Here is a 27,327-nt window from a genome sequence, read left to right on the forward strand (position 1 = left end):
CAAACCTGCATCAAAGGATCTGGTATCACGATGGTCCATTTAAAGAAAGACCAAATTCGTTGACGCCAATATCAGGTCTAACAAATCGAGATCCATCACATCAACCACCCATTTGTACGACGATCCAGATCAAATCCGATCCAAATCAAGACCCAAAACTTGGACCAGACCAACAGACTTCTTCTGCAGGGTCCAGCCAGGATGTCATGAAGATGCATTCTCGACCCAAGCGCATCGAAAACACATGGAGACATGTCCCATCATCGATGCCCAGAAAGAACGGAAAGTACGAGATTGCCATTAGGATCCGACTAAGAGGGTCCAGGATCCGAGTCTCATGGTGCATCTCCACACACACACTCCTGTACTGAAGCCTGACAGTCCCTCCACTGCCCCCACCACACTGCCATGGCCCCGAACAGCAGCTGTCGGCTTTACATCCCATCCTTCCCATCCCTTTTTATCCTTACCTCTATCTCTCGAAACACCTACTACCCATCTCCCCTTTAACCTCCCTCACTCCTTCTTCACACATGCGTGCACACACACACACACACACACACACACACATTAAAAGTTAGTGTGTTGAATGGGTGGTGTTGGTGGGTGTGAAACATCAGCAGGCCACACTGGAAGCCACCACCCGTGGTGATGGAGCTTCACGCCGTGAAAGAAAGGGAGGGTGGGCATGCGCAGGGGGCCTCTGCATCATCATCATCATCGTCATCACTGGAGGGGCTGAAGGATCCGCTCAACGGTTTGAAGCTGGGGAAGAGGACCTACTTCCAGGATGTGGGTGCCGGCGCCCCGCCACCCAGGCCGAGGGGCTTGCCGGTCGCCGCTGCCGCCGCCTCGGCGTCGGTGCCGCCGAAGAGGGCGAGAGGGGTGGTGCAGAGCGGCCAGCCTCCCAAGTGCCAGGTCGAGGACTGCAGGGTCGATCTCACCGGTGCCAAGCCTTACTACTGCAGGCACAAGGTATGCGGCATGCATTCTAAGTTCCCCAAGGTCATCGTTGCTGGCATCGAGCAGAGGTTCTGCCAGCAGTGTAGCAGGTTGGTCTCTCTCTTTCTCTCTCTCTCTCTCTCTCTAGAATTGTGATGTGTTTCGCTTGTTGGTTCTCGATGTTCTGGCTTTTGGGGATGTAAATATCTGTTTCTCGTTCATTTCTGGGGATGGTACTAAAATGGGTTTCTGGGATTGCTCCGATTTGCTTTTGAATTCTCCGGGGGGGTGGGGTTGGGGGTATGGAGGGAATCGGAAATGAATGTGGTGAAGGAGAGAAGAAGATGTTCATGTTATATTGGTTGTCCATTTGCCTTTCTGTTTCGTATGTTTGGCGGGGGAAATGGTCAATTTTTGGTTGAAATGAACATAGATGTCTTGAGGCCGTCTCCTTTTCTCTTTTTGGGAATTACAAGTGGTGGTGATAGTGAAATGGTTCTAAGCTTGTTTCTTTTCCCCTAACCCCATCATATTTGGGGATAAAAGTGGGTTTTCTGTTTTCTTCTTCTTGTTTTTCCTTTTGGAGATAAGCGGCTGATGTTAATGTCGCAACTGTTCTGAGTTTTACTTTTCTGCTTACTTTAGTTTGGAATGAACAGGGTTTTCTTTCCTTTTTTGTTTTCAAATGTTCGTTCTTTTGACCTTCTATTTTTCTTCTTTTAAAGATGGGGACCGGAGTGTGATGGAGACGCTTTCTTGAAGAAATTTTTACGAGATGTTGAAGGTTTTTTCTATACTAGATGAGTTTGTCAAACATAATGTCTATGGTGAACAGAGAACCAAATGTCCTTTTTGGTCCAATGTGTTAATGATGGATCCCAGCTGTAGAATGGCGCTTGTCATTTTCACAGTGAGCCCAATGAATAAAACACCGTCTTCTAAGAGGAATACTCAAAAATAGATACAGCTTGAGCTGGTTATTTTTCATCTGTATGAGTTACTGATGAATCAACGTTGCATGTAGCGATGCTGTGATGGTGAATGAATCAGCTAATTCAACTTGAATTTGCAGTATTCTTCTAAATCTGCGTCCTACTTGGAAGCAACATGCCTAGGACCAGACTTTGAAGCTTCACTTATGGTGGTTTTCTGTAACAGTTGGAGATCTAACTCAATTGTTTGCTTGAGAATTTGATTTCTCAGGCTTAACTGTTCTTAAGGAATCTTTCTCCTATTTTCTGTCTGTAAAAGAGTAAAATGATGCCATATGTGAGCCTATCATGTTGTTTGTTCACAGAACTAGGGTTTATTTGTAGGAGACAACATTTTTTTGGGTTAAGGCTGACAGATTAGTATAGTTGATTTCCAAACAAGACATGCTTGCTTCATTTGCAGGGTTTTTTTCTTCAATGTTTGTCGTGCATAATGCTAGATGTTCCACTTACACCCATAGTCACAGATATAGGTGCTATGTCACATAGGTGCGGGTGCGGCGATGCAGCACTTTTAAAAAACTTGGGTGCAGGGAGGGTATAATATATATAATTTTTAACAGTTTTAAGTTAACACTAATGAAATAAAAACATTTATCATATCATCAATTCATCATGCATAAATTCATGCAATAAATCAAATTAACAATCTACAATTGCTATTCCTCATCGATAAAAAATAGCATCACATTGGTGCGGAGTTGCATATATATATATGTATGTATGTATGTATACGTGTATGCTTGTGCATCTATGTATTTATATATATATATATATATATATATATATATATACATAATATAGATAAAAGTGGACTTGGTTAGGGTTAATTGAATCTACTTTTGGATAGAAATGAACCTCAGTGTGATTGACTTCACCTAACACAAAGGAAGCCGTGTCCAAGTGTCACACCCGCATGGGTGCAGGTGCAGTGCTCTGTTAGAAGAGTCTGTGTTACATAATGTTTTGAAAATATGGCGATAATATCGCTGTAAATACATAAAATGATATTAAAGGAAAAATATTACAATATTTTTAAAATATTACAATATTTTTAAAATATCAGAAATTTATATATATTGTGATAATATCAATTACCATGTACTTTTTTTACTTCTTTTCTATGTCTTAACTATTTTTTTCCCCTTCCTTTTGTAATTTTTACTTATTTCTTTTGTTATGTGTGTATTTTATTATCTAAACATCTTATTTTCTTACTTATTTCTGCTACTTTTATATTTTTTATAATTTTTAAAGTGCCGACTTTTTCCTGAGATCTTCCCAAAATTTATCAACTCTGCCTATATTGTTGTGAGAAATTGCCTTACCAAGATATAGCTGAGACCGATATTTATGACTATGCTTACACCTAATTGAAAACTTAAACTGGCCATTGGTAATAAAAAATAGATCGGTTTAAGCTTCTTGGCTAGTCCAGAAGTGCATCAGGGCATCCTTTCACTATGGACATTTTGGAAAACTAGTCCTGAAAAGACACCAAGATATTTTCTTCTTCTTCCTTACATGGGCAGGATACTTGAGTCCCTTTCAAAATCAAACAATCTGACTTTAGATAGCTTTTCATTCATCAATAAGTTGTAGAATGAAGAAATGGATGAAGAGAAAAGAACAAATTTATAAACAAGCCAAATTCTTTTCCATTTCAAGGTCCTTGTCCAAGATTTAATTTTAGTGTTTGGACTTTATTTAGATTACATATTCAGCTGCTGGAATATGCTCAGCATTGTCTATGACTCTAATGCCATCCCATTTAATCCGATTGGACAAGGATTAATGTGCCAAGCTGCACTAATATATCCTTGACCTGTAAAATATCCCAAACCATCTATAGCACTTGTGTCCATGAATGGGTCATAGGTTTCGTGATTTGTGACCACATGAGGGAATGGGTGGACAACGATATTAGAAAGAATTCCATGTATTCACCAAGTAATCTTGGAGTCATCATGAAGAGGTGTGGTGAAACTTATGAACTTCGCTATTGAGGAAATATGCAAAATGGTTAACTCCATCATCCTTGATCAGACATATTTCGTGAGTTTTAATGTGTTTGGATACCTAAGGAATATATTGCAAAGAATTTAGCCAGATCATATGTTGTTGGAGAAAGCAAGGTGCGGAAGGATAAACCACCTTAGAGGTTTCCTGCCATAAATGAAAAGTAATACTAATTAGCTCATGTACCAGTAGGGTTCTGCATAGCCGCAGCTTGCGTACCAAAAGAAAAACAAATGAAAAAACCTGTACACATGCATGTACACATACAAGCATGTGCATGCACACAACAAGAAAAGACTCAATGCCTTTAGGACTACGTGTTGTATGGGAATTTAGCCAATTTTTATGGAGTTTCCTTTTGTTGCTAGTATATAAGAGGAGATGGTATGGAAGTGCAAATGGAACATCCGTGTGATATAACTCTAAGACAAATGAACATTTTGAGAAACTTCTTGGAATCTGTGCCTCACAGTGAGAAAAAATGAAAAGAGTGAAGGAGGAAAAGGAGAAAGAGAGGAGGAAAAGGTAGAAACTTAATAGTGGTTGTCCAACAGTCTCATTAGGATTGACTCACCTATTTATCACTGATTATATCACAAATTTGTAAATGTACCCTTGTCCCTTGGTACTAGACAAATATACTTGTTTGACTTAAATGACAAAAATGCCCTTTTGCTATAACTGTAATTATAAATATAATGTGTACCCTCAACCAACTTATTCTTAATACTCCTCGTCAAATTGCACATGACTTATGACTTACAACCCTGGACAGTTCGCCTTTTAAGAACCAACATCTATTGTGTTAACTTTTTGGTACCGATATAATTCAATCCAAAGTACTTGTGCAATGTAAGGGAGATAACAAGAGAGATAGATGCTGCAACCCCACACATCCCAAAGATAGGGCAACGTGTGCTGTTCTTTTCCCTTATATTGCTATTCATGATTTATTACAATATTGCCCTCATGAGCAAAATATAACACAACAAAATAATAAGGGAAAAAAGGGTAAAATAGAAACAAACAAATAAAAGAATAATGAAACCAAATAAACCAGCATACAACATGGATCTGGATCCAGATCTGATCCAAGGTCACATCAATAGCCTCCCTCAAGTTGTACATGGTCATTATCATGGATAACTTGTCCTTTAAGATCCAAAACCTTTGCTTAGTGAGCCCTTTTGTAAACAATTCTGCAATTTTATTTTATGTTCCAACATATCTTGCTTCATTTTCTTGATCTTCAATTTTCTGCCTGATAAAAATTTGGTCTATTTCAATGTGTTTGGTTCTTCCATGTTGAACATGATTCAACAAAAATGTAATCATACTTTGGTTATCACAGAACAAGATGGACGTTGGAATCCTGAATCAAAAGATGTCTAATCCATGTTACTCCCGATGTGGCTGCTGCAATAGACCTATATTCAGCCTCTATGCTAGTCCACACTACTGCCTTTTGTTTTATGCTACTCCATGACACTAGGTTTTTGTAAGGAAATGAGTTCTTCTGAAGATGTTCACTAAATCACCAAAAGTGGACACTAAAGAGAGTTCCACAAAAATATCACAATGAACACACAAAGAACCACAAATATGTTCCCTTACAAATACCCACAAATGAGTAGAAGAAGCAAAAGATAAAAAAATAAATGTTTTTATTGATCTCAACACATGCAAGAAGGATTACAAATGGTGGGGTTTTGCCCTCATATTTATACACAAGGAAAGAGGCCTAAGAGAGAGTCGTTGGGGGTCCAACGACCTCCAATGACTTTCAATATTGACTAGTCAACAAGTGTTGACCAGTCCTATCTCGACAAAAAATAAAAAACTAATCCAAACTAGACTAACCCTAGTTACTAACTTAGTTACACATAAATATGTATATATACATATATGTATATTTACATTTTTAACACTCCCTCAAACTTATGGTTGGATAACTAAAAGTTTGTCTAGGAGAAAGTGAAATCTAGGAGCAGCGAGAGGTTTGGTGAAGATATATGCCAATTGATATTCTAAAGTAACATAAGGAAGATCAATAGTGTCGTGTAGGAATTCCTTTCGTACATAGTGACAATCCATCTCAATGTGTTTGGTTCGTTCGTGGAAGGTCCGGTTGTTGGCAATGTAGATGGAACTTTTGTTGTCACAGCATAGTCGTGATGCTCCTTTATGTCAGCCAACAATCTCCTTAGCCAGACCACTTCCATAGTGGTTGTAGCCATGACTCTGTATTCTGCTTGAGTTGATGAGAGAAAGACTTTCTGTTGCTTTTTGCACCTCTAAGAAATCAATGATTTACCTAAAAATACACAAAATTCAGTAGTTAAGTGTCGGTTATTTGGATCACCTCCTTAGTCAACATTGGTATAAGCAATTAAATCTAAGGATGAGTCCTCGAAAAATAGAAGTTTTAATATATCTAATAATACGCAAAACTGCTTCCATATAAACAGTGGTAGGAGCATGCTGAAATTGGCTTGCTGTGTTAACTGCATGCGCAATGTCAGGTCTCGTAATTGAGAGATACGACAATGCCTCAACAAGTTTTCTGTAAGGTGTTGAATTTTCAAGTGGTTTTCCTCATCAATTTTCATTTTGACATTGACAACTTCGAGAGTGTCAACCTTCTTATCATCTGAGATACCAGACCTGTCAACAATATCTAAAGCAAACTTAAATTAAGTCAATAAATAACCTCTAAAAGAATAAGCAACTTCTATACCAAGAATTTAAAAAAAAAACCCAAATCAGTCATTTCAAAATATGTTTTAAGAAGCCTTTTAATGTGTTCAACTTCTTGTTTATTACTGTCAGTGATAATCATATCGTCCATGTAGAGGAGAAAAATAATAATACCTTCATCATAAATCTTAACAAACAAAGCTGTGTCAGTCAGATAAGATTGAAATCTAATATCAAGATAACTTGACTAAACCTGTCATACCAAGTCTTTGGGTCTTATTTAAGACCATACATGAACTTGTCTAAGCGAAAAGTTTTTCCTTTAGGGATAACTATGTCAGGTGGTGTTTCCATATAAACTTCTTCAGTGAAGCTTTCATTGAGAAACACATTTTTAACATCCATTTTGATATATAAGCCATTTTTTCATAGAAGCAAGAGCTACTAAGGTCCTAACTATGGTCATTCTAACAACTGGAGTAAAGGTTTCCTCATAGTTTATTACATACTCTTGGGAATATCCTTTGGCAACTAATCTGACTTTGTAGCTTTCAAGAGTTCCATTACTTTTGGTTTTAACTTTATACACCCATCGACAACCTATAAGTTTCTTTGTTGGAGGAATGTCTTGAATAGTCCAAGTATTCACTTTTTCTAAGGCATCTAATTTTACTCTCATAACTTCTACCTACTCAGGATGTTTCTTTCCTTCAACATAGTTTGAAGGTTCTATATAGAAATGTATTAATGCAATGTAGGCTTAATACTTAGGTGAAAATGACTCATAGGAAACAAATTTTCCAGGGATTTTTGACACTCTAGATGACCTTCTGGTTTGTATCTCTCTGTTTTTCATTATTCATATATTTTTCAAGAGCACATGGATGTTCTAAATTACCACATCTGGAATATTGGATACAATCTTGATCTTTATGAGATGGTTCTTCACTTATCACATCATTTTTAAGTACTTGGTCTTCATCAATATCACAATCACCAATCTTTGGAATTAAATCCAACAGAAAAGAATACTCATTTATTTCCTTAGTTTTCTCAGTTTAAAAAAATATTTCCTTTTCTAAAAAAGATACATTCCTTGAAAGATATAACCTTTTAGTTTTAAAGTCAAAACATCTGTAACCTTTTTGATTATTTGCATATCCTAAAAAAATACAAGGAATAGCACGAGAAGAGGGTTTGTCATTTTTGTCAGTAAAAACAAAATACTTGCATCCAAAAACCCTTAATCTAGAGTAATCTGGGATTTATTTGAAAAGTTTTTAATAAGAGATACGTTTTTTAAGGAAGAGGATGTTATTCTGTTAATAAGCTAAGCTGCAGTTAATGTGGCTTCAACCCAAAAATTTTTAGGTACTTTGTTTGTAATAAGAAAAGTTCTTGTTGTTTCTATAATATGCCTATGTTTTCTTTCAGCTAAACTATTTTGTTGAGGGGTATGAGGACATAATTTTTAATGTGTGATACCGTATAGGTCTAGGTAATCTTTAAATTCTTTTTGATAAAAATTCTCCCCCTAAATCAGTGTGAAAGATGAAAATATCATCCTTAAAATTGATTTTTGACTAAATTATGAAATATTTGAAAATATGAGAAAACTTCGTACTTATGTTTAAGAAAATAAATCCAAGTGTGTCTCGTGAAATCATCCACAAAAATTACATAATACATAAATCACCCTTTGATATAATAGGTGCATGTCCCCACACATTCTAATGTATTAACTCAAGTGGTCAAGAAGAAACAAAGGTTCTTTCTTGAAATGGTAGTCTCTTCATTTTACCAAGAATATAATTTTCACATGTAAAATTTTCAAAATTACAAAAAAAAATTATCTTTGGAAAAAAACTGAATCTTGGATATACTAGGATGACCAAGCCTTTTATGCCATAGATCTAAATCCAATTTTTGAACATTGTCACAAAACGTATTCTTGGGTATTTCAAAAAAATCCATGTAGTACAAACCTCCTTCTCTATGGCCTTTTTCAATCAGCTTTCCTGATTGGCGATTCTACACTCGACAACCACGAGCGGAGAAGGAAACATTACATCCATGGTCAGATAATTGAGAAACAAATAAAAGATTTAAGTTTAGTTTAGGAATATATATAATTTTTGGAATACAAAATCTTTTTGAGTTCTGAGAAATGTTTTCAAATTTTTTTATTCTTTTTATCTCAAGAGATGTTCTATCGGTAGTGAAAAACATTTGACCCACTTAAGTTATGACATTCGGATAACATATCACTATTTGGCCTCATATGAAAAGAGACACTTGAGTCAAGAAGCCAAAGAGATTTATCAGGATCGAAGAAGCCGAAGGAAGAGACCACGACTCTAGTAGCTGAAGATGCTCCTATGAGTAGAGGTTGAAGAGCCTCTACTAATTGTATTAAAGACATGTTTTCAATAGATGGTTCACTCACTCCTGTGGAGGTCTAACAGCGACAACCTTCTTCTCATAAGGTTCCTTTAATTTAGGACAATATGTTATATGTCCCGGTTCACGATAATAGTAGTAAATAACTTTCTTTCTTTCATACTCATTGTCTTGCTTCTCATCATTTGACCTTCCATAGTGTTGGGGTTTGTAGTTACAAACATAATTTTTCGGTCTAGATACGGATAGAACCGAGTCATCATCACTCTTAGAGATTCTCTTTTCAAGCCTATTTTCCTCTATAATTCTTCTATCGTGTATTCTATCGAAGGGACTTTCCTTCAACGAAGAAGAGCGGATTTGGTGGATTCAAACTTCGATCTCAATCCATTAATAAATTGAAAAAAGTGCTCTGTATCTATTTGATTTTGATAGAGTTCTATATCTTTCGGACAATGCCACTTTGGTTAAAGAAGAGTCAGCTCTTCCCATAATTCGAACAAACTATTATAGTATTCTCTAATGCTTTTGTTATCTTAAACTATATTCCGTAGCTTATTTTGTAAGTTGTATACATGTGCAATATCTTTACGAGAATACATTCTCTTAAGATAATCACATGCATTGTTTGCATGTTCGAATTTAGCAATACTTGAACACTTCTTGATGTTGACGCTACTAATGAGCCAAGACATAATCTTGGCATGTCCCATTCTCCATTCCTTCCACTCTTTCTCATAATTGGTTATTGCCTTATTTTTCTCAATCTTCGTAAGAGGTACCTCTTTTTCGCCTTCTATTTTGGTAAGGATTAGTTTGGGTTCCAGATCAGTCTCATTCATTAGTCCCCACAACCCTTTTCTTCATATAAGGTGCTTCATAGTTGAAGCCCATGTTACATAGTTTGGTGACATTATCATTATCATCCATTTTCACAAGGATAAAAAAGAAAAGAATAGAGAAAGAGGAGAGAAAAAAACGAGAGTAACGGTAGAAGTCACGAGCACTCTATTACCAATCAAACGCTACCAATCGCGAGCACTTCAAATAGAAATTGCAAGAGAGCTTCAACACTTTCAAACTTGGAGTGACACACTTCCCAATGTTTTGAAAAGAATTTCAGCTTGATCACCACGATCTTATACCATGTAAGGAAATGAGTTCCTCCGAAGATGTTCACTAAATCACCAAAAGTGGACACTCAAGCGAGTTCCACAAAAATACCACAATGAACAGACAAAGAACCATAAATAGAGTTCACTTACAAATACCCACAAAGGAGTAGAAGAACCAAAAGATAACAAAATAAATGTTTTTATTGATCTCAATACATGCAAAAAGTATCACAAATGGTGGGGGTTTGCCCTCATATTTATGCACAAGGAAAGAGGCCCAAGAGAGAGTCGTTGGGGGTCCACTCCAACGACTCTCAATATTGACTAGTCAACAAGTGTTGACTAGTCCTATCCCAACAAAAAATAAAAAACTAATCCTAACCCGACTAACCCTAGTTACTAACTTAGTTACACATAAATATATATATATATATATATACATATGTATATTTACATTTTTAACAATTTCTTCCCACAATCATACAATATCCGAATACAAACCTTCTTTCATTTGGATTTTTTGCTCGGTCAACATCAGAGAAGGCCTTCACCATCAACTTATTTTCATTTTGTGCTCTTTTTCCTGTACACCAATTCATCTCCAAGGGTTCCCTTTAAGTATCACAGGATTCTTTTGATATCCTCCACATGTCTTGTTTTAGGCTCATGCATGTATTTGTAATGATATGGATTGAATCCAATAAACATGCAAGAATACACTTTCAATTTAGTAGAATACTTGATTGAATCCACCCACAAGGGTCTAACAAATTTATTATTGCATAGAGTCACTCAAAAATGAGTTAGAAATACAAGGCCACAAAGAGCCTATTTATAATACAAATGGGCTACTAGGGAGCAGCCCCAATATGGCTGTTGGGCTGCTCCCACCAGTCATATTTATGACCGTTGGGAGCAGCTCCATCAGCTATATTGGAGCTGCCCCAAAAACACAAAAAACAAAAAAATACAAAATAAAAATAAAAATAAAAGAAAAGGATTGTTAGCCCCTAATGGGCTGACACCTATTACAATAAAAGACCGAAATACCCTTGCTGGGTATTTCGGTTTACAACAAATGTGTGTATATATATATCTTAACACCCCCCATCAAACTCATGGTGGAACAACTGAGAGTTTGCCAAGTAGGAAGCGAAATCTGGGAGACAGAAGCGGTTTAGTGAAGTCTGCTAGTTGATACTCAGACGGAACGTAGGGCAATGTGATGGTCTTCCTTAGGAATTCTTCACGAACGTAATGACAATTCATTTCAATATGTTTTGTCCTCTCATGAAATGTATGATTGCTTGCAATGTATACAACACTCTTGTTGTCGCAGCATAATCTTGAAGGTTCCGCAAGATAGACAGGTGGGTACTCCATATACACTTCTTTACACAAATCTCCATGCAAGAAATCGTTTTTAACATCCAACTGGAACAAATCCCATCCATGTGAGACAACCAAGGATAATAATGGTTCCCATTCGAACAACTGGAATGAAGGTTTCATTGAAATCTATTCCAGTGTAGCCCTTAGCCACTAACCTTGCTTTAAAACGTTCAATGCTACCATCAGATTTTTGTTTAACCTTATACACTCAACGACATCCAATCACATTTTTATAAATAAGTCTAAGAATTATTTCCCACGTATGCACTCATGGAGAGCTGCAATTTCATCATTCATAGCTTCTATCCAGCAAGAATTCTGGCTAGCCTCAATAAAGGATTTTGTTTCTTGAACACTATCAAGAGCTGTAGCATATATTTGAAAATCCAACGAAAAAGATTCATAATTAACCCATCTTTCAGGAGGATGTCTAGCTCGGCTGAACATACGAGTAGAGGTTCCTTGGGATTGAACCAGACCATCATTGGCTAAACTGGCTTGGTGGCTGAACTGCATCAAGACTAGTAGCTGCATTGGGCTGAACATCAGCACTATTAGAAGCATGAGCCCAGTTATCAAAAATAGGTTCAGTTTGTTGCTGTTGAGAATCATTATTAATGACTGTTGGCTGCTGTACAAATATACTAGTTGTTGGTTCACTATTAACTAGAGACTGTTTTTTCTTCTAGTATACATGGGCTCTAAGAAAGGAAAGTGTGGCGGTTCAGCTGGCTGAACTCTGTCAGCTGGGAGTATATCGGCTGACCTTGGTGGTGACTCAACAGCAGCGACATTGTTTTCTGCACTTTGTGATGAGGGCCAAAAGGATTGCAGAAAATTACTATCGGAGGGCTGTAACATGCTACCACATATTTTCATGAAAAACATGCCGTGAAACGATAATTTTATTGCCAGCATGATCAAAACACCTATAACCCATATATTCTTCATATCCAATGAATTGACACAGTGGCCCTAGAAAATAACTTGTTTCTCAAAGAGTTGTCAACGTGTACAAAATACCGACAATCATATGCCTGTAACTGAGAATAATCCGGGTGTGTTCTATACAACAAAAAATAAGAAGAATCTTCTCCAAGAGTGGATAAGGGCATTCTGTTTATTAAATAAACTGTTGTATTGAAAGCCTCCGACCACAACCCAACTTTTAAATTTGCATCATGCATCATTGTTAGGATTGTTTCTATAACATGACGGTGTTTGCGTTCAACAAGTTCATTTTGTTGGGAAGTCTTAGGACAACTCAACTCATGCTAAATGCCATTATCATGTAAAAAATGTGTGAATTCATTTGATATGTATTCACCACCACAATCACTTTGTAGGGCTAGAATCTTTCTAAAAAATTGAGTTTCGACATACGACTTGAATCTACGGAAAATGTGAAAGACCTGGTCCTTGAATTTTAAGAAGTATATCCAAGTGAAATGAGTATAATCATCCATGAGAATTAAATCATATTTAGATTTTGACAAAGACATAGAAGGGGAAGGACCCCATACATTCGAATGAATAAGTTCAAATGGAAATGAAGCCCTTTTATTAGATCTAGAAAAAGGAAATCCATGACTCTTACAAATTCGACAACTAACACAAGAAGAACATTTTCTCTTAACATCAATCAAACCTTTATTACATAAATTTTCAAGAAAACTGGAGTTGCAATGTCCTAATCTACGATGCTAAATATCAACTTCTTGACTGACTCCCGGACTTGACGAAACAAACAATGTGTGACTAGATAAGGATGAAGATAACTCTGAGGCTTCATTGAGGACGTACAAGTTTTCACATCTTCTCTTAGCGAGTGTCTGATTTGTGTGAATTCTCTTCATAAAAACAGAAGACGAAGAAAAGTAGACATAAGAATTAGTATCACGACAAAGTTGTGAGGCAAAAATAAAGTTTTTCTAAAGGTTAGGAACAAGAAAAATGTTGGACAAAGAAAGATGACCTTTACTGATAGAAATGACAACAATGCCTACATGAGTAATATGGTGGTGTTTTCCATCTTCAGTAATCACACGTTCATTTCCACAATGAGGTTCAGAATGAGAGAGTTTACCTGAATCCCCGGTGACGCGATTTGCTGCCCAGAGTCTGCGAACCATCCTTGATGATTTTCCGATATGTGAGACATACCCACTGAAGAAGAAGAATACATACTTGCAGCCCATGGATTTCCAGTAGGATTATGACTTGGCTAAAAATTTATCAGCCCAAAACTTGCATTAAGAGCCTCTAAGTCATGAGAACCAATCACTGAAGAAGAAGATATGTTGGTGGGAGCCTGAATAAAATTAACTGGAACACGTGGATGAGACCTAACCAATGGTGTAGCAGCAGCTGCCCGTGCCTGAAAACGAGTTGGTATTGGCACTATGGGTGGTCGATACGTTGGAACATATCGCCAATAATAGTTAGAACATGTGTGACCCTTCTTTCCACACATCTGACATATAATATTGGCTAGATTAGTCGAAGAAAGTGTGGGTAAAATACCTATGCCTCACCCACCAAAACTGCATCCACGACCACGTCCTCTTCCTTTGGAAGAAGTAAAACTGTGTACCCTTGTGCTGCAACCATAACCTCGTGATTCACCTCATCTTTCTGAAGTCTAGATGATAAACCAAACATGACCTCATGTTCCAGTAACATAGTCCTCTACCGATCAAAAGGTGGATGCGGTACTGTGATAGTGTAGATAGTAATAAATATATTATATTCTGCTTCAAGCCCTCTAACAGTTTTTGTGCATATATCTTCATCCAACAAAGGAGATCCTATGGCAGCAAGTTGGTCCACAATGATTTTATTTTTATTGAGGTATTATGCAACAAAAGAATTACACCTCTTTAGTTCAACAAATTCAGCCTTTAGTTGATAGACTTTCGGGGTAGAGATTTCTTGGTACCACTGGTGTAAATGTTGCAAAACTCCTTTGCGAGAACTCTTGATGGAACATGCAAAAGTACCTCACAGGAAAGGGTGGTTGTAATAAAGGCCACAACCGTTTGATCATTTTTCTTCCAAGCAATAAATTATGGGTTTCTGATCGTAGTCTTCAAGACCTTCTTTGTACTTCCAGGTGATGAAATTGAAAGAATCAAGTTTTTTGGTAACAAGATGACTAAGAAATGAAGCATTAATTGCAGCCATTGAAAAAATTAAGGAAAAGGCCAAGATATACAGAAGGAAGAATCAAGCACTGGATAAAAAAAAAGGTCGTTCCTTTTTTTTTGAAATGATCAGGGACTACAAATAACAAAGAATATCTTTTTTTTTTTTTGAAAATGTAAAGAAGTCTAGGCAATATATGAATATTCCTTCATTTTTTTAAAGGAAGAAATATGAAACGTCAGATCTTATTTTGATCAACACAAAAAGCGTTGTCAGATCTGACCAGACAGGAAGGAAAGTAGAAAATCAATACTATATTTATATTTTCCACCTTTTTTAGGAGAATGAATAATAGAGAATAGAAATCGTTAGATCTGATATGACGTGAAATCAGATTTAGGCTAACAAGATTAGTTCTAAAAGTAGATTTGATCAAAGAGAAAGAAAACAAATCTTGCAAGATTGAAATATCTGATCTGATCAAGATATCAGAAAATCAGATTTGGATTTTAGCTTTTATCAGAAAAGAAAATTTGATTTTGAAAGGACGTGAGGACAAAAAAGAGAAGAAAGAAGAAAATAAATGTGAAGGAGAGTTGCAGTCAGGACTCAATAGAACTTACCTTTTCTTAAGCTTTGATACCATGTGAAGACGCCCTCTGGAATATGTTTCCTACACAACCTGCAGACAATTAGAGGAAGAAAAGGGAGAGAGAGATCTGAAAAAATGAAGGGATGTTTTACCTTGTCTTGGGTGATGTCTAGCCTTTTATATTATAAACATATTAAATTATAGTATGGTCCATAAGCACAATAAGTAAATACTGTTATACATACATTATACACATACAATAGTTGATCTGATTCAGATCTGATCCAGATCTAACCTGGATGATATTCTCAACACTGTGGCTGAGGGAAGGTCTGGTCCGTCCAGGGTTGGGCAAGGTTCCACGTTCAAGGCTGGGTTGGATCGAGTTCTCCAGGATGTTGATGCAGTCCACACGAACCAAAAGTAGAGACAATCACTACTTTTCACTTAGGCAAATTCAGACCTAAGCAATGTTTAAACCACCTTTAGCTGATAAGGAAGAACCCTTAGAAAGGGTGAACGAGTCAGGGGGGCAGAGATTCGCAAGGGAGTAAGAGAGAGAGAGAGAAATGTCCAAGAGAAAGGGGGATTTGAACAAGAGAGAAGGAAGAGAGAGAAGAGAGACGATTTTGAGAGAGAGGTTCTATTTCATTTCTTCATTTCATTTTCATATCTCATATACATCAAAATGAACCCTATATACAGGCTGTGATGAGCCTCATAATGGCTTCACAAGTTACAAAGTACATTAATTTAGAAAACACCTAAAATAAATAAACCTATTCTTAGATGGAACCTCCCTTGGCTCATCAATGGAGAACCTAATTTACAAGATCCATTTGAGCTTTTAAAGTCCATTAAGGAGGTAACCCAAAGGGTTGCACGGTTCCATGGAGAGGCCTTCAAGAGGACCGCATGAGTCCTTAGGCCATTTACTATGGTTGGGGCACCCAAAGGGGTGGGGCCCTCTTGGTGTCCTTGGCCAATAAAAGGAGGGACGTCCCCCCATGTGGGTCCCACTTGTAATAAAGACCATATAAATGGGGAGGGTGCCCTTGGCATGGGTCCCACTTGACTGAGGTGGCTGAAATGCTGAGGTGGCTTGCAAAGCTGATGTGTGGCGACACTTGGCATGGGTCCCACTTGGTTGAGGTGGCTTGCATCAGAAGGCGCTTGGGTGTCAGATCCGGATCGGCCATACTTGGATTCGTTTGCAAGATTTGGACCCTTGGAGTTGGGTCAAGGTCTTCCACACTGGGATCCGCTTTGATTGACAGGTGTAATGGGTTTGGAGTGAGGTCTTCAAGATTTTGGCCCGCATCAACAGCCTGGTAAATAGACATTGATGGGAATCAACTTATCGAATACCTGAAAGTTACTATAAGAATCGGTACTGAACGTTTATCTTATAATTGTTAAACTGTATCTCTCTTATGTATATATATTTACATATATATATATATATATATATATATATATATATATATATATATAAAGGGAAATACATATACATATATATATGATATATATATATATGTATATGTATCTATCTTTATATATATGTAAATATATATGTTTCTCTCTCTTCTTGTAAAACCCGCAAGGGTATTATAGTCATTTCCCCTCTTGTGCATATTCATAATTATGAATGTGCTGTAATATTTTTGTACTTTTATTTTTTTCTTCTTTTCCTTTATTTCTTTTCATTTTCTTTTTTCTTTTTCTTGTTTGTTGACTAAAGTCAACTTGGAGGGGGCTCAACACTAGCTGTTGGGCCTCTCCAACGGTTAGAATTCTAACTGTTGGAGGGGCTCCAACAGCTAGTGGAGCCCCTCTAAGGCCCCTTGCTAGCTTATAAATAGGGGAGTTCCCCCTTTGTAAAAACTACTTCTTGGAGCTTTTGTTCTCCATTCTTCTCAATAATTTTTTTTTATATTTTATATGCTTTTGTGCATTTGTGTTTCTTTATTGTACATTTGTTCTAAGTGTTCTTGTGCCTTTGTGCACGTACCTATTGGTGGTGTTGTGCTTATAACACACTTTATCTCCTTTTGAGATATTTTCACAATAATAGTGTAGGCTCCCATAGAAATTACATATTTTGGTTCAGACATTTGTTCATAAAGTGTTACTATAGAAGGAACCATTTTCATTGTTACTGTATTGGCTGTTAAAACAAGGTCAGCTTGGCTAGGACTTGATCTTGGCACCAGTCCATAATGATCAAAGTCAAATCGAGAGACTATATATATAGAGAGACATAGGAAATGAATTAAGCAGCTCATGGGTCATTTTGGTTCACTCACCATACACTCGTTTCTGTCTGGTTTGTATAACTAGCTAGCTGAGCTATGATCAGCTCATTACACATAAATGAGTCGATCATCAATAAAGGGTGTTCATCTCGGCTTGGCTCGTGTTTAGCATTTAGGTGTAACATGTCTCATCAGAAGCAGCCCTCCAGGGTTGGCTAGAGTATATGGCATATGGCATGTGAGAGAGAGATCTGGTGTTTAAATTCCACTATTCATAACTTCAGAATTAATTGAAACTTTTCTACATGAGCCAGCTCGTGGTTTGACTTGTTGGGCTTAGACTTGGCTCAAGCTTGGCTAGACATGAGCTCGAGCCTGAACAAACCATGCTTGATTCGTTTGGCTAGTTTACCAGCCTGTCGGCTTTAAGCTCTGCTCCTTCAACTGATTGCTTGCATTGGAGCTCAGGTTCTCTATTGGACTCTCATCATACCAGTATCTGGTTCTTTGACAGAATCAACAAGATCTAATTCTTGAATCCTATTTGTAGGATTTGTGAGCCACTGCCTATGCTATTGGATTTGCTCATACTTGCTTGGATGCTCTTGCTAGTGTCATTCAAGTTCTGTCCTTGTCTGTTCAAGGCCTTTGATGACACACAGCAGAAGCAAGAGGCTTAATGCAAATGAAGCAACACTACTGCTTTCCTGTCTTGTCTGTTCAAGGCCTTTGATGACAAAGCGACTAGTGTCATTCAAGTTCTGTCCTTTTGATGACAACTACTATTATATATTTTATAAGGTTGTGTGATGTTTTCCTTTCTGTGAAAACCTACAACAGTGTAGCCAAATAAGATATTGACCCTTTATTAATAGTTCTTGCGTTTATCGGTCCAGAATTAGGTGTAGCTATATCCAAGGTTGTAAAAAGCGTATCGTAACCCATATTGGCCTGCCCAAAATGAGATATGTATCGCATTGTAATGGAAACAATTGTACTTTCTAATAAGAAATCCAAAAAATCTACAAAAAAGGAAAAATCAAGAAAATTTCTAAAATGTTCATAACATAAGAAATAATAATTAATTGCATAAGATAAAACCAAAATATCATATATCAAACAATTATGAGATGCATAAAATATCAAACATCCAATAATCAAGATAACATGTTGTCAATGACATGCATATCTCACAAGAAACAGTCAAACTATGAATTAATATGCATATTAAACAATGAAAATAAGCTAGCAAGTCACACCATTCATAATAGTGCGTGTTTACAAAAACAAAAACAAAAACAAAATCACACTGTTTCTCAATACTTAATTTTTATATAACCATTTTAAAATTCTAACAAAAACGAACTAGATAATGTCAGTCATGATTATCATTATCATCATTATCTTCTTGTTGCAAGAAATTACTTCCGATCACTCTCAAGCTCTTCGGAAATGAGTATGAATGTCCCCAACTTAAACTGCACTAACTACGTATCATAAGATACACCCCATGTTGGGGTGTATCCAATACACCCTATATAGGGATACAAGTGTGTATTGTATTGTATTACCTAATAGATACAATATGCGCTCATAGAGTGCTTCACATTCCTTTGCCTCTCTCTGCTCCATATCTCTCAGTTAATTTCAGATGGGAGGGATGTAGTTCTTTATTGGCTATGCCCACATGTTCTGACTAGGATCTTTGTTACCTTCATTCATTGTTCATTAACCGATACTGCAAGAGAGGTTTTATACGATAAATTGGGTTGCATGAAGGTCTCATATTGTCCTATTCATAAGGAAAGAAGGTTCTTACCTCGTAACACATCTAAAACGTAAATAATTGAAGAGATAGCATGGTTATCTGACTGCTTTGGCCAAATCTCTTCTTTCTTACATTCGGCCAACGCCATGGAATGATAGTGATGAATGTTCAAATAAGACCATGGAAAATGGTGGAGTATGAGTTTTGCCAAGTTTTGGAGCTAGCATATTTCATTTAGCACATACCCATTTCTCTCTCTCTCTCTCTATATATATATATATTGGCTACTAATGAAGGTAAGGAACTAATGAGTAGAAATCACTCTTTTCTTCAAAAAATTTCAATTTTTTGTAGATCAAATGTTACATATGTGATGTACATGGTTTGTTTAGTAGGAAACTCTTTTTGAATCATGTGATTATGACAAATAATTAGGCTTTTAAAGGGGTCCAAAAATCAACAGCCACAATGTGCCAAAATTTCATAACTCAAAGATGACATTTTTATATCAGAAAAGCATGATCTAAGGTTTGATCCTTAGCGAACAAACCATGCTGAACACATCTATGTGGTTATATTGAGTCGATACAACTTGCACCTATGATTTCTAGCTAATTAGTTCTTTACCTTCATTAGTAGCAAAACATACATTGTTCCTTAGTGTGTATGTATGTCTATATTTGTGTGTGTGTGTGTGTGTGTATCACTGTCACCAATATCGGCGATATTTTGAAAATATTGCAAAAAATACCGATATGAAAGGCAATATCTCACAATATTTTCAAAATATCGCTAGAAGACAAAATATCTCAATATTATCACAATATTTTTGGGAAAAACTCTTTTTGCTTTATTTTAGTTTGCATTTCTTGTTTTTTTGTTTCTTTTATATTTTAAAACCCTGTAAATTATGTTTCTTTATATTTTTGAAAGAAAAATAATGCAAAACTTATTATTTTCTCATCTTTTTTGTTGTTATTTATATTTTTTTCATTTTTTAAACTCCCAAGATTTTTCAACTTTTAAAAATCTCTCCGATAAATATCCTCACCGAGATAATACCTTGAATGATATAGGTGACTATATATATATATATATATATATATATATATATATATAGAGAGAGAGAGAGAGAGAGAGAGAGAGAGAGAGAGAGAGGAGAGAGAGAGAGAGAGAGAGATGCCTACCACTTTTCTAGCCTACCGAGCTTGGGAAGAGTTTTTTCTATTTTTTCTAAAAACTAACAATACAGATGTGATCTACATGCTGAATTTTATATGAATAAACTCTTGGATCGTCTGATTCCGATGTGCAGGTAGGTTTTTATAAGATTTAAAAATCGATGTTCTACAATTTTTAAAGATATGCAATGCTTAAAAAAATATATTTTTTTATCAAAAAAACATGATCCAAGTGTCATTTCCTAGTAAATTGATCATGTTGTACACATCTGCAGGGTCAACTTTGCGAAAAACAACCCGAAAACACTTATTTACTGGTGGTAGGCTGGAGGTAGTCTCAAAAAGTGGTAGGCAGCTACCACATTTCCTATATATATAGTGGGGAGTAGATGTCTACCAAAGTTAAGAGCCTACTGTCAACGAACGGGGTTTTCGGCAGAGTTGCCAGTCGGGGAAGCAGAAGCCGAAAGCGGGAAGCGAGGCACTTCTAAAATTTTAGGAAGCGGGAAGCGCAAGACGACTTAGAAGCAAACCAGGAATCGTCTCGGAAGCGAAAAGAGAAGCAAACCGGAAGCGACCTAGGAAGCAAACCAGAAGCGACCTAGGAAGTGAGGTGGAAGCGAAAAAAGGGAAATAGAAAAAAAAACAAGAAGGAAAAAAGAAAAAAAGGAAACAAGGAGAAAGCGAGCTTCCCATTAATGGGGAAGCGACTTCTCAATTTTTTAGCGCTTCCCAGCACATTTCGGAAGCGCCACGTTTCGCGCTTTCGAAACACGCCTCAAGAAAGCGTGCTTCTCCAGGTCCTATGGCGCTTTTGGTAACCCTGCTTTTCGGGGTGTTTTTGCAAATTTGATCCTGCAAAAGCGTTCGACATGTTCAATTTTCTAGAAAACAACACATGGGTCATGTTTTTTCGATGAAAAGATATGAATTTTCAGCTTGAATGTTTATGAAAATTATAAATCAGCGACTTTTAAACCTTATAAAAACCTACTCACGTGCCGGAATGGGATGATTCAAGAATCCATTCCTATAAAATCAAGCATATAGAACATATCTGCATTCTCAGATTTGAGAAAAACATGGAAAAACCCTTTAGAAGCCCGGTAGGAACAGATCAGAAGAAAAACATAGTTAAGATATAGAAAAGACGTAAAAAAGTAAAAGGTAACTGATATTATCTTGACATGAATAAATTTATTATATTTCAAAATATAGTGATATTTTACCTTTAATATCATTTTATGAATTTACATCTATATTATAGTTATATTTTCAAAAGATCGCATATATCTGTCTATGGGTGCGACATGGCAATTTCAAAAACTTAGGTGTGAGGAAAAGTCGTTAAAATCTGTTCACTAGGTGAACCAGTTTCCTAAAAAACTAAAAAATTGAATCGAGCTGAATCGATCAACTTTTTACCATCAGATAACATGTCATTAAAAAATAAAAAAATATCAAAATTATTTTAACCCCTTAGAAAATATTAAAAAAATGAATTGAATCAGCCTTGAATCAACCTATTTTGAATTGTGTTTGGGCTGATTCTGATTCAGACTGATTTTAACAACATTGGTGCGGGGGTGCGGTTATATAAATCTGTGTATATGCATATTTATGTGTAATATAAATAAAACTGGACTGGGTTAGGGTTGACATGAGTCCAGTTTCGAACATAAATGGATCCTGTTTGGTTGACCACACCTGACACTATGAAAGTTGTGTCCAAATGGTGCAGGTGCGACACATGCATTGCCCTTTCATGTTACATAGGACAGAACTGAACTCGGTCAACACTGACCGAGTCCAGTTCTTGACATCTATGACATTGGGTGCGGTTAGCCGCACCCAACTTGCTGCTGAGCGCACTTGACACACCCCCACTGCATTGCGTTGATGTGGGTGCAGTGGGCGCCTAGACGAGTTGGTGTAACATAGATTCTAAGTCATTTGCCAACCTTAATTCTTCAGCAACTTGCTTGGAGGAAGTCTTCTTGTTAGGCATGTATTAGCCTAAATGATTATATGGGATTGTTTTATTTTTAATCTGTGAGATGCTTTGCTGAAGAAAATGAGCTTATGACTCCATCAAGTAATAACTAGTATCTAAGGGGCCATTGGATGGTCTTGTAAAAGACTCTTTTGAGAACTCGATCCAGGAGAATTTTTAACAAGAATTTTTAACAAGAATTTTTTTATCCCTTGAAAAACTGTCATAACTCTTGGGGAATGACGATTTTAACTAGAGAAGTAGCTTCCATTCACTAGTTTGGGACAACTTTTATCCAGATGTTTTTCTATGCGCTTGTGAAGGCCTGGTTTTCCCACACACTTTGACAAGTTCTATCCATTTTGACAAGTTGTCATGCACAGTCAATTGGGTGCTGATGGATTGAGGAGGACTACGTATGAAGCCTGATTATTAAAACTCTCATTAACACTTATTGCTAGTTAAATAGTAAGGATGAACTGTAAAATGAAAAGCCACATCAACACAACTAAAGAAATTAGAACTGAGCCAACATGACAAACAAAGTGCTATGAGTGCAGCAAGGATGTAAAGATTTCTCTATTCAAGTGCTTTATACCAGTAAGGAAAATAAATGGGGAGGAATGGGATGGCTGGATGGTTAGGTTGCACAATTATAACCTTGGGGTCTCGGGTTTGAATTCCATGGGGTTTCCCCAGCTTGTCTATCGAAAAAAAAGAAAAGATTAATAAACATAGTCCTCCTATTTATACCATCCTTAGCGGAGAGGTATCTTGTGCTAATGGACTATATGCTAGTTGGTTTCGTGGATTGGCCTTTTTGCAGAATCTGTTGGAAGTCATAAAGATGAGCTAACCTTTGTTGTTTGTACAATCTCCCTGTTAGTCGTTATGATTCACTGAATATTCTGATGCCCCCTCCCCCCCACCCCCCCACCCCCCCCTTATATTCTTTCTAGTTGGACTTAGAAAGATGCTTAGTATGGGTTTCCCTTCCCAGTTTCACTAGTTATCATGGTTCACGGAGTTGTGTCTGCAGTCTTAATTATTTTGTTTATTACTGCTAGCACCCAATTTCACTAGGTTGATGGATTTTCCACCCCTTCATATGTGGCTGTTATATGGTCAATAGATTGGATCAACAGACGAACACAAAAAGAATTGGCAAATTCCGTTGTCAATCACCTGTTTAGGCATGGGCTGACTCCTGGCTGGATCGCATATGAGACGGCTGGACTGAGCGGAGTTGCAACATCTTAACTGGGAGATCTCAGGTTCAAATACCATTAGGGGCTATTCTCAATCTTGGTAATGAAAAAAGGAATATGCTGAATGAGTGCACTTACATAGAGGTGAGCGCCTGCAGACACATGATCATATACAGGCCATCACCATCTTGTCCATGATTCTTTGGCATTGGCCTCTTCATATGCATCATATAAGTATAAATTGTATTGCCAATTTTTAACTTTATCAAACTCCAGTTATTGATGAAACTAGTTGTTTCCGTATATTTCTCTGCACAGATTTCATCAGCTGTCTGAATTTGACCAAGGAAAACGCAGTTGCCGCAGACGTCTGGCTGGTCATAATGAACGTCGAAGGAAGCCACCACCTGGTTCAATATCATCCCACTATGGACGGATTCCTTCCACTCTCTATGGTCCGCATCTGCTACATCTTTTCACATATTATGTTCTAAGCCTGTTCACTTGAATTTTATGGTTTAACTTATCTGGCTGATTTTATTTTCAACATCAGAGGACAGCAGAATTGGAGGACTCTTGATGGATTTCACCTTCCCAAGGCATGCTGGTAAAGATGTTTGGCCAACCATCAGAGCCAGCGAATGTGTACCAAACCAAGTCCAAGCTCCTGGGAAATATCTTCAACATGTCTGGCAGGGTGATGCTTCTGCTGCTGATCTTTTATCTTCGGAAGTCCATCCATTTTTGCAAGGTTCATCTGGTGGATCGAGCTTTTCTAGCCAGGAAATTTCACCTTGCGACTGTTTCTCAGGAGTCTCCAACCACGGTTGTGCTCTCTCTCTTCTGTCACCCCAACCATTGGGGGTAAAAGGCCGTTCTTCAGGCCTTAGTGCTGTAAACCACTTGTTGAATAATGAAGGGGCCTCTATGAATCAACCTCCTGAAGCCCAACCCTGCTCTGGTGTCTATTCTGATAAACTGCTTACTGTTTCGTCACAGTGGTCTGCAGCTTTTCCTCCATTTACTGCATTTTCTCAAAGTGCTATACTAGAACCACTGTCACCTGCTAGAAACAGAGCTGGTGGATGGAGTTTCAGAAGCAATGAGACTTCAAATTCAGAGGACATCCTTTCTGAGATGGGATTAAAGCAAGCATCAGAGTTTCATGACAGTCAGTTTCCTGGTGAGCTCGAGTTGGTGCCGCAGGGAGGCAGGCAGTTGATGGACCTTGGGCACTTGAGGGCATTTGGCCCTTCTAGCCATAATCCACACTGGGATCTGTAGATTGGCTCCATAGCGCGGACATGTTGAATGCTTCTTTTTCAGGTTTCTGGTCCGTCAGCAAGAGCTGGACATGCTTGCACCTTTCTTTATCGTCCTTGAACATCTTTGGAGTCTTTGTTTTAACTGCTCCTCATGTTTGCACTCCTTAGCTACTGCCTCCTATGGCCTATTAGTAGACAATATGGAGCACTTTGCCTCCATACCTCTGCTGAAAATTGGGTGACTCATCCTACTGCCTGCATTGTGCATGAGAACCTGCGTATCTGGGGGAAACCCATTACTTGCAGGTGCCGCAATGGATGATTTGGATTGTTATTGTATGGTCCAGACAATGGCTCTCCATCCATGCTCATGGTTTCATGCTTCTGTAACGTGACTGAAAGTTAATTCTTCAGGAAGTTGCTGTAGGCCTGAGTGCTCGAGCTGAGGGCTTCTAGCAGGAGAAACCTAAATTTGAAGCTATGTACTGAATGTCAGTGCCATCGATAAATCTACACGGTGGTTGCTTTTGATGTGGATGGTGCAGACTACTGTCTCATCTATTGTTCAATTGATCGTTTCTCCTATTGACCAAATCCATGACAGATGGCCAAGTTGAACACGAGTACTTCGACTTAACAGACTTATAGAATAGAATTTTACTAGCGTTTTTTCTTTTCTGGAAATTTAAAGCCCATCCAATGGTCGCATGAATTGTCTGTTCATTTACACACTGCACGACCGATAATGCACCAAGTGAATAAATATCGTTCTTTCGTTTTGGTTAAGAATGCTTTTGGCTTTTGCGGGATAAATCAAATCTAGATTCTTTGTTTACAGGATACAGATTCAATCCTATGAATTAAACATTACCATGCATTTCAAATTCTTTTCTAATGATTCTTCCAATTCACTATTTTGTTTAAAAAAAAATCATTTTTCTTCCTGCCATTCCACAACAAACAAGGCAACCATTTCACCATGAGCTGCTTCTTCTTAAGCAATAGTTTGACAGTTAACCTATATGACATTCCAGAGAATTAGAACCTTGGTGCTAAAAAGCCGTCGATGTGTTTTCCGAGAACAGGTGCGGTCGGTTTCAGGTTTCAATACGACCACAGGCTGGTGGTACTGGATCTCAAACATTGATCCCACTTCAATGTGGGTATGTATGTTGGCCCTGCCCTGGCAGCACCTCAGGATCTCCTGCCATTAGATTGAAGCCTAGGGATGCCATTGTCGGTCTGTGGTCAATGGCTGAGATACAATATCAGCAACATGGGGCGATATTGAATATGACTGGATCTCTCATATTTTTGAAGCCGCAATTGCATTGGCATGGGCACTGCCAATGTGGCCGTATACAAGGTCAGTGATCACCTTCGTTTCTAGGGAATTAGGCAGAAGTGCCACCACCAATTCATGCATACAGAAAAACAGACAAGCAGGTTAGAATGAAAAATGACTGTATTGTATGGCAAAAATGATGTGTTTTTCGAAAATGCCCCACAATTTTCACTACTCTTCCTATGTTCAAAATCGTAAATATCCAGTTTTAAAAGTCCTTTTTACCCTTTACACATGCAGACTTCTTAAATATATGCAAATTTTCTCTCAAATATGTGACTTTTTTGCAAAATAGTTTATATTCTCAGATTTGTATATCTTTGATCTGACATTAAAAACTTATGTTTTTACAGTTGTTGAAAGGCTGAGTGACAGACTCGTAACTTTTTTGTTTTGAGTTAGAATAAAAAACCCTCTAGGATTCTCATTTTTTAGTTCCAAAACTATAATAAAAGCATGCTTTGCAAAATGGAACAACCGAACAATCTTTCATATGACGTATCAACCAAAAAAATAAAGGATTCTAAAAAGAAAATAAAGAAACTAAATAGAAATACCTTTTCAACGATATCTAAATCACTAAAAAATGATGAACAAGTGTTGAGATATATCTCCAACAACGTTCCGAAAAAAGAAGATGAGCAGGCGCGATTGTGCTAAGCCTAGTTATTCTATGTTATTTTTTGGCCACCTATATCGAAAATCTAGAAAACAATAAAAAAAGCAAGCATATTGATGTGTTAGCTTTCTAACACCACCAAGATCGCTTTTATCTGATGAACGGTTTGAAAGAAATGTCCTCTATATGATAAACTTTTTGAATGTATTGCACTCTGACAAAGGTAGATTCACACATTTTTTTTTGCGGACCTCACAAAGTTCGTATAAAATATAAACGAAAAATAACTAATATTTGCGAGGATAAGGAAGTTCACATATATATTATGCGAATATGAAGAAGTTCACATATATTTTATGCAAACTTTGAGTGGTCTTCCTCATTAAATATATACGAACTA

General features: G+C 37.2%; 1 protein-coding gene across 1 annotated transcript in view; it reads left to right on the forward strand.

Moving 5' to 3' along the window:
* LOC149827938 (squamosa promoter-binding-like protein 17) overlaps positions 1-25,495 on the forward strand; it is a 53,616-nt gene extending 28,121 nt beyond the window's left edge. The window contains exons 2-4 of the mRNA XM_090018607.1: positions 624-1,052; positions 24,017-24,153; positions 24,252-25,495. Of these exons, the coding sequence (XP_089874733.1) occupies positions 624-1,052; positions 24,017-24,153; positions 24,252-24,982 (1,297 nt within the window). The 3' untranslated portion in view covers positions 24,983-25,495. The remainder of the gene's footprint in view (positions 1-623; positions 1,053-24,016; positions 24,154-24,251) is intronic.
* The last annotated feature ends 1,832 nt before the right edge of the window (positions 25,496-27,327 follow it).

Source organism: Nuphar pumila, chromosome 10 (assembly GCF_984573655.1).
Source record: "Nuphar pumila chromosome 10, dmNupPumi1.hap1.1, whole genome shotgun sequence".
NCBI lineage: Eukaryota > Viridiplantae > Streptophyta > Magnoliopsida > Nymphaeales > Nymphaeaceae > Nuphar > Nuphar pumila.